The sequence below is a fragment of the Antrostomus carolinensis genome, unplaced genomic scaffold (genome assembly GCF_000700745.2).
Source record: "Antrostomus carolinensis isolate BGI_N321 unplaced genomic scaffold, ASM70074v2 scaffold18997, whole genome shotgun sequence".
NCBI classification, from domain to species: Eukaryota; Metazoa; Chordata; class Aves; order Caprimulgiformes; family Caprimulgidae; genus Antrostomus; species Antrostomus carolinensis.
This window is the reverse complement of record NW_010326888.1, coordinates 46,636-55,592: the sequence shown is the minus strand read 5'-3', so window position 1 is coordinate 55,592 and position 8,957 is coordinate 46,636. Positions and strand designations below refer to the sequence as shown.

The 8,957-nt window shown below is 43.7% G+C and overlaps 1 protein-coding gene across 1 annotated transcript in view; it reads right to left on the bottom strand.

The window, feature by feature from the left end:
* Nucleotides 1–8,957, bottom strand: part of SORBS1 (sorbin and SH3 domain containing 1) — a gene marked incomplete at its 5' end in the record, with an annotated part of 69,323 nt that overhangs the window by 17,290 nt on the left and 43,076 nt on the right. Inside the window, 4 exons of the mRNA XM_029085899.1 lie at nucleotides 646–813; nucleotides 2,399–2,484; nucleotides 3,242–4,762; nucleotides 6,354–6,529. Of these exons, the coding sequence (XP_028941732.1) occupies nucleotides 646–813; nucleotides 2,399–2,484; nucleotides 3,242–4,762; nucleotides 6,354–6,529 (1,951 nt within the window). The remainder of the gene's footprint in view (nucleotides 1–645; nucleotides 814–2,398; nucleotides 2,485–3,241; nucleotides 4,763–6,353; nucleotides 6,530–8,957) is intronic.

The following is an 8,957-nucleotide window of genomic DNA, read 5'->3' as shown; positions in this document are numbered from 1 at the left end:
CAGGAATCCCTAAAGCAGGAAACGGCATTTGTCCAGGACACCTGGACTAGCATCCAGCCCTCAGGAGAAGTGTCTCGGGCTCATGGGAAAACCATCTACCTCCTCCTTTGTCTCTTTCAGAAAGACCGACCAGATCATATGCAGTGAAACATGCTGAGACTTTTTCCAATTGTTTCTAAAGGACATTAAGCATCTTTCAAGAGGAGAAGAAACAATCTATTTCTAGAAAAATCCATGATACAGTAACATGGCCAGGTTCAAAGAGACATGAAGTTTCTAAGGGTAAGGCACAGACAAGAAGACAATGCAGCAAAAGGATGCAAAAGATGTAGAATGCCTTTGGTACACTAAAAGTAGCTGATATTTAAAGGCATGCATCACAGGTGTGCACCAGCAATTCTCAGCAGGCATGCTTTAACATATGCAGCTCGGTATAGAGATATCAATTAATTTACCAGGCACAAGAGTCAAAGCAGATCTAAATGAAGCCAGAATGGGAAAGGGGAAGGTGGAAAAAAAACAAAAACAAAAAAACAACAAACCAAACAACATTCTCTGAAGAGCTAATGTCGACCTAAAGCACAGCACTGTGAGAGGCAAATATTGCTTTGGGTCAAGCAGCAGACTGAGGTAACTAAAACAGACCTCTGACCCAGATTTCCTCTTTGCTGTATCGTCTACATTTAGGAGGTCCCCAAATCGCTCATTAGTGATAAACTGATGGTGCGTTGGAATAACCCCTGTGTGCCTTCTAGCTGCAATATCAGCTTCTTCTTGCTCACGTTTAAGCCGTCTCTGGTCCTCTAAAAGTTTCTGCCATAAAATTGCATAAAATGGGCAGTAAATAATCTAGTTAAGGGCATTCAAAAGCTGCCATAAATGTGACTTAAATAAAATTTCTGACATCTCAGCAAATAGCTGAGATTTTACAGTTCAACATAAAACACTGATTCTACTAACTACACAATACCCTTTCATTTTGCAAGCACAGAAAGTACATCACCATTATGGCATAACTGAAACCTAGTTCATACAGAGGATCTGATCCCAAGCTGATGGAAGTCAATGAGGACTTTTTTCCTAAGTTTTGGCCAGGTCTTGGGAGCTTCTAAGAAGACAGCTGATAATGCAGAGGGCTGATCCAAACCCCTCTTCAACCAACAAGGAGTTTCTCTCATTGACTTCCAAGAGACCTGAATCAGCTCCACAGGTAAGTTCCGAGGTACCAAACTCCCCTGAGCTTTGCAAGGAGAGTGCCTAACCACCTTCAGGTTCTCCCATACTTCTTTTGGGCTCATGTAATACACTTTGTAAAATAGAGGAAATAAACTCCAAAGTTATTTTGGACTTCTGAAGCCTCTAATGGAGGCACACTAATGGAAACATGCATTCTTGAGTAACTGGGCAGAAGGATTCTTCCACCTTTTGGGGCTGACTGTAGGCTGAAGAGTTCAGCTCTGCGCTAACTCATTTGAAGCCTGTAGGTCTTCGTGAATTCAGAGTTTTTGCTCTTACACGAGTTTTCATACTGGATTTTGGAAGTGGGGGGATTACTACCTATTTCATTGGAGATGATAGCAAAAATGTATTTTTCACATAGGAATTAAGAGCTGGTTTTTCCATATTTCAAACCACACATAAACATTATTTGAACTCAGAAAGTTAACACTAAAAATATAACCTTTCCACTCCACCCCCCCACCCCCTCCCAGTAGTGAAAATTGACAGCTTCCTGAAAAGCAATCACTTTATAACTTCTTTAATTCAGCTTGAATACAGTCAGTGCTGAAAAGTTTGTGTGGCTTTCCTACTATTTTGGCTTGTCCCAGTGTTTCCTAGCCATTTCAAAAAAGACTGCTTCATTCTGTCATCAGCAACGTGAGACACTGTAAAGAATTCTAGTTTGCACTGGGGGGAAACTTCACACTTTCTTATAGCTTAAAATATCTTACATTGCTGTTCAAAACCTAATGAGCCCCACAAGAACAAAGTACTATTCTCACCAGTTTGATTAATACCTACTCAAGTGGAGAACAATAAAACCTTAACTCACAGAATAACCATTTCATCTTTATCTGCAAGTTCTGGGGTGTTGTACCACATCTCACATACATTTCCAATCTTTTAACTTTCTTTAAAGCCCACATATATAATTTTGTGCAATTGATAAGGCCTATCAAATTCATTTTAAACAAAAGCTAAACCAGACTACACATTATACATTAAATCAGTGGCAGAGGCAGTATTGAAATTAAAACATACTAATTCCAGCTTATTGCTCTAACTTCCAATATACATAGCCATGGACATACAAGCTGTCCTTATACAAGGCTAAATACTGTACTGCTTGCATATGGAGCTGCTACAACTGTTACTAGTCCATAAAGGAGGGCATTACCTCTTTATCGTCATGCCGTCTGCGGAAAATTTCTTCTGGAGTTTCCATGTAATCAACTGGTGCAAAATGCCTTGGTGATTCTGAATCTACTTCGAAACAACATAAGGAAGTTAAAATACAGATGGATTTATCTAGCATAAATCAGAAAAGGAAACCAGAAGGAAAAAAAATAGATATTTTTAAACAATTTGTCTCCATTATGACAGTATGGATTCTTAATTGCCATTGACCAAATTGCCAATCAGATGTTGATAATTTATCTGTTTTTGGTTTTTGGGTTTTTTTTTTCCCTTTTGGGCTGTACTAGTGAACAAAGATCCAAAAACAGGGAGAAAATAATGGTTTTTTTAAAGAGTGAAGACATATAAGGACTTTGGGAAGGAAAGATTTGCTGCCATCAAAGTATGTTTTGGCATTTTACTGTTGAGAAAAGTTTAATACACACACACACACACCCACACACAACTAGACCTTGAGAAACTGTTCCTTAAAGCAAATCATCTGGGTTTGTTTTATATTCCCATGCGTGTAAATGATATAGGACTAGAAATATCTCATAGTGAGATTCTTGCATCCCCAGAGTTGCTTGAGAGACAAACTAAACCCGATGTGATTAGTAAGGCAGCGGAAATTGTTTCTCAGAAGTGCAGCTGTTAACAAGTCCTGAACAAAAATGCTCAGCAAGACACGCAAAGGATGTTAGACACACCAGGAGGAAAAAATAGAGAGTCAGGGGATGCAAAGATGAGGAGTAAAAATGCGAGGGTTGTGGAAGAAAAGGGGAGGAGAAAGGAACACAAGAAGACGGATGAAGGGATACTGGTAAAGAACACAAAAAGCCACCTCCTAGGTACGTCCCAAGTTCACTTTGCGGGTTGTTGTTTGTGTCCAGGCTGTGACAGAGTGTATATGGAACAGGGTTCCCATTGTTTAAGGAGTCAGGAGTGTCAGCCCGGCCCATGAAGCTATCTCGGCTAGATCCCATGGTGGGGAAGTAGCTAAGCCTCTCCACAATGTCAAAGGAAGACAGGCGCCTGGGGGCTAGAGGCCTGCTTCTGGAGCACAGTTGGTGCTGGGAGTGGTGACTCTTGTCTCCTACACTCCCCTGCAGCTGTATGGGGTCATCTGGGTTCTCAGGGCTGGGCACTGCCGGGCTTCCCGGGCAGTCTGGGGGTGGAGTCCTGCAGGATTTGTGTTGGAAGGGCTTTTTCAATCTGAAGGGGAGTGGGCTCATTAGGTAGACATTTCTGGGGAGCATGTGTCTGTCCCCATAGACATCCCCTTTGGAATCAGGGTTCCTGAAGGCCTGCTGCTGCTCATGCCTTCGGATGGTAGTGAACCTGGTGTAGGAAGCTGGGCATGCGCCTTTGCATCTGCTGATTTTATGCTTCTGAGACCCGTTGAGGTTGCTGCTGCTGCTGCCACTGTCATTGGATACATGTGAGAGGAGATCTATCTCATCTGTGCAAGCTGAAAGTGTGTCCATGAGGATGGCATCACTGACATCCGAAGCAGTGTCCTCCACATTGCTGCAGGAGTGGGAGGATTTATCTGCCAAGCTGGCAGCATCCTTTTCTTCTTGGTGTGCTTTTGGCAAATCCAGAAGAAACTCTGCAGAGTAGGCAGAACTCAGACAAGTTTTAAACTGGAGAGAAGTGGTGGATTTGTTTTGTCCAGTGGAAAAGTCAAGCGAGGGCATTGATCTGGATCTCTGGATCAGCTGCTCAAAGGCACTGATACGGGAGGAAACAGTGTGTTTGGGGATCTGCTCTGAATCCTCTCGACTAAGGCTGTGCTCCATCCTGTCCTTTGCTTCATTCTCAAACTGAGATGCAATATCCCTCACGCTGCAGGAGGAGACTGTGCCCAAATGGATCCTGGACCGGTTGATCTGGTGCATGTCTTTATACAGCACTGTAAACTCCATCCCACTCTTCCTGGAGGCAGGGAACAGGTAGCCTTTCCTAGAGTTGGTGCCATACTCCTGCAGGCTCATGGTACTGCCGGATTTGATGGCATACTCCTGCTTTGACTTCATCAACATGTTTTCTATGCTTTCCCCTACATCTACCATTAAAGCTTTTTTATTATCAAACAAAGCAACGGAGCTACGAAGGTTTTCGCAGCTTTGAGCTTTCTCATGAGACAGCAAGATACCCTTCTTGTCCTGCACAAGAGCAGCTGGAGCTGCTAGTTTGGGTTTGAATTTAGAAGGGAGGATTTCAGTAATGCAGGCTTTTGCAGCTGATAAAGGCTTCTTATGTTTACATGCGTGACCTAACATACCGGTATGACTAGCGTTAAAGGTTCGGCTATTAACTGAAGAGGGTGCAGTCATATGAGCATTCCCACCTTTACGATCCACTGGTAAGCATGCAGAATAAAATAAATACAACCTGTTAGCTTAAGTGCTAGAAAGCTATTGTGAAAGGAGAAAGAACATGCTTGGATTTCATAAAATGCACTTTAAAGAAACAAAGTTCCAAAACAAAGAAAAGCAGGAAGAAACTGCACAACAAGCTGCGCTTACAGGAGTAGGTGAAGTGCTGCCAACATCTCTAAAGTGAGAGGCTTGGCCAGAAGCAGATCGGGAGCACTTTGAAGGTACCCTCCTAAAAAGTGCTAAGCATCATCAGCTTCCAGGGGAGCTGCAGCACCATGGAAAAGGGCAGCTGAACTCTGGGCAGGATCAGGGTGTCAGCAAGAATGCAGAGGAACTAACATTGCAAAAATGGCTTAACACCAAGCCTGTAATCACACCTACTATTGTCTCACCACAGTGTTTGCCAAACAGCTTACCATCACATCCTGTGAGAGAGAAGACAATCGGCAGCTGACTGTGCTAGCACAAGCAGGCCACATCAGCTGGCCTTGCCCAAGAGCTGCCTGCTTAGAGATTTCCCACACCAGGAATAAGCTGAGTGGCCTTAACACAATCTGGTTGGCCATGTCTGCTTTAAAAATCAAGGAGTCAGATCAGGACTTTTTTTTTTTTTTTTTTTTTTTAAAGTCAGATCCAGTCTGGGTTCAGCTTAAACTGCAGTTTTTAGGTCTGTTTCCAATTTGAGTTCAAACTCAAATGTCAAAATAACCATTCAGCTTCAATTGCAGTTTGGGGGACAATAACTGCTTGAACACATTTTTTTGTTCAGATTCAGTTTGACTCCCTGCTGACATAATGCTGAAAAACAGCTGGAAGAGACAGACCTTGGTGTGATGTACTATTTTTAGGGAGAGCAGTTCAGACACCCAATGCATTCCTTTCCCAGTCCTCTCCTCATCTCAAGCCATTTTTAGGTTGAAGTTGGCTCAGAGATACATTCCCCAATATAACTGCCTGATGGGAGTCAGGCTCCTTCTTGTCCTAATCTTCTAGAGAGTCCACAGTAGGGGGAGGAAAGGGGAGGAGATGCAGTGATCTGCTGCCTCGCTGTCTCAGAATCTGCAGGGCATTGCTGGTTCACAGTGTCCCATGCATTCTCTGCACACCCCTCACAGGCAGGAAACTGGGGAGCACATGGCACCAGCTACACCAAGGTAGCCATGCCAGCAGACATGGTGTGGCCTGCTGAGATATCGCAGCAGGAAGAGCAGAAAAGGCAGGGAAGGGTTCTAGCATGGCAAGGCAGTGGGAGCTGATGGATAGCAAGGCCAGCCTGAGCAGCCTCGAGGAAGAATATGAGGGTGTGGCTGAGGTGCTGGATGAAGGGAGCTGGTCCCTGTTGGGAAGAGGAACCTGGATCAGGTAAAGGGGTAATGAAAAGTATTGGCCAGTGTGGGCTGAGAGAAAAAAGGAGGGAAAACTGGGGATGGCAAAGAGGAAGGGCAGAGGAAACCTCAACTGGCTCTAATAAGACTCCAAACCCTGCAGCAGTTTGCCCAGTATCACCTGACTTTTAACAGATAGGAGAATTTTGTGCAGAATGGAGAAGAGGTTAGTGCCCTGACCACCTACCTTTTGTGGAAGCAGAGCTAGAAGGTCGCTTGAGACCACTCAGCCCCTGGAATGGGATATCTCCACCTTCCAGCACACTCTTGTAAATCTGCCTTTCATTCTCCAAGCCAGCAGGGTCGCCCAGTGCTGATTCTGACTCCCTCTTCACTGCATGGTAGTTGGGTGAACATGTGGAGCTGGAAGGAGGAGGGACACCTGTGGGTCACTTCTGTTTGCTGAGAGCTTCGTGCAAAGTAATAGAAAACCATACTTGTGAACCCAGAATAGACTGTGTATAAAGAACTGGTGCTGAATGAAGAGGTTATCAATGCATTGCAATAATATTCTGAGTTTGGCACATTCTCTACCTGAGGGAACTCTCCCAGCTCAGTCCCTCAGAAAGCAGACATCAGGAAAGCACTCCTGTATTTTACAGACGAGACAACAGTCGCAGAGCAGATGCATGATTTCTTTGCAGACACAAAGAAACCGAGTGGCTAGCTGAAAGTAGCACAAATACCTTCCTACTCCTAGTCCTCTCTCCTTAAACACTAGTCATGCCTGTCCCCTGGTTAAAAAGTACAGCTGCTCAGGAGTTATTCTCAACCAGTTCAGCCTCTCAGTTAACACCATAGTTCAAGACTCCCAGAGCAATTTCTGAGGCCCATCAGTGAGGGACCATGCAAAGAAGCAATACTACGGGGCTATGGACACTACTGTTTTAAATGCCAAAGGAATTCCCAGATGTGCACAGTTCTGCTCAGCTTTGCCTCAGGTTTCCACTACAGGGAATGAAAAATCCTGGACTCTAGGTCTACCATGCAGATATATAAACAAAATCCTGTTAAAATTAGTACAATTTTTAATTTCTTAGGCCTTTAACACTGGACCTATATTACAAATCCTTTTCCTCAGTCATGAATCTAAGCATAAGTATGTCCCCAGATTCGAGTACTAGATTTCACTGTTTTCTCTATAAAAAAATAACTAACAATGCCATGGTGTAAATGGCCTTTCCAGATACAAAAGACTTGCTAAGCAGTCAGACAGACAATGTTTTCCTAAACGTTAAGCTCATCTGATACCAGTTCTTGTGCTCAACCAGGCTCTTCTGGATAAGATGCAGTCTCACAACAAGCTATTCTGGGGCCAAAGCAGGACTGCTGGAAAGTTTTGGGGAAAAAAAAATAAAATAAATAAATAAATAAAAAAAATAGAGCACTTGCCAATTCATGGAAACATTTTGAAAGCTGCTTTACATCCTGACGTCCAGGAGTGATTCAGGTCTATATGAGTGTGGAAATGCTTGTGGTTACGCCTGCTTGTTGTGGATAAATTTGTACATGCATCTGTTTATTTTGGATAGATGCTGTACTTACGGGGTAAAGAGAAAGCTTTCAAGTACATCAGAGGACTGGCTATGGAGATGGAATTACACAATGTCTGGGATCAGAAAGAAGATTTTAGTTTCCAGACAAGGAAAACCAGGTCATATGCATTCCCATAAATTACTTTCTGGAGGAAAAACTCGTGAAAAGCACCATGAAAGAGGAAGGGAATACTGTCAGTTTTTCAACCTAGCCAATGCTCAAATAGACCCACAGCTACAGAGCTGTTGTGTCTTATGGGGGTTATCCAAGTACCTCTCTTTGTGAGGTTCCTGAGGAAGTCCTGCCACTTGCTGCAGGGAATAATGACTGCCCTGAGGTTCCTCACCTGGGAGGTAAAACCATTTTAGCCTAGTTATTAGAAACCAATGGGTTAAAACGATCCTCCTTTGGGAATACACCTGAGGGAGAGAGAGGAGGCATTTGTCAGAGTCCCTTTACTGGTTGCTCCCTCGTTAGGACCAGCAAGCAGTACTTTGGGGACCAAGGCAGTCTGCAAGATCAGAATCAGGTGAACAGAGAGAAGAGCAACACTGCAAAAAAGACAATGAACTCCATGGATCTTTTCTCCCTGCTCTGTAAAGGCAGTGAAGAATGTGCAACTCCACTCAGCCTCACTGTTGTGTCCCATTCCCTGCTTATCCATACTGCTTCTCCCCCACTGGCTCCAACACTAGCACTCCTGCATGCTTTGGGTGGTGTCAGAAAGGGCACAGAGAGTGCTGCTGCTGTGGGCAAAAACCTTACTAGCCTTTGGCAAATATAAGCTACTCTTTTATGCTAAGCTTTGAGGTTTCCATTTATTTTATTGCTCTCTCCCTACCAAAGCAAAAATCAACAGTCATAGGAGCAACCAACAAAATGCTACAGCATGGCAGTTTCCCAGCAGAATGAACACAGACAGAAGGGAACTGAGTTGAAAGAAGTACAAGAGACCCCTAAGGCAGCCCCAGAAGAGTGGTGAACACACGTGATACTAATGGGCATCTGGAGAAGAACATGAGTTTCCTAATAAACCATCCACACAGAGGGGATCACTGTGCTACGGACAACGTTAAGCACTCAGTCCAACTACAAGGAGTAGCAGGTTCACCATAGGAGCTGGCTTTATGGCTTGAGTAATTAAGTATAGCTCAGCATGTTGCTCTGGATTTTTTTTTTTTTTAAACAAACCAGCTCTATGTACAACTCATTTAGACAGAGTACAGTTTATTACATATTCCTCCACAAAAGCAGT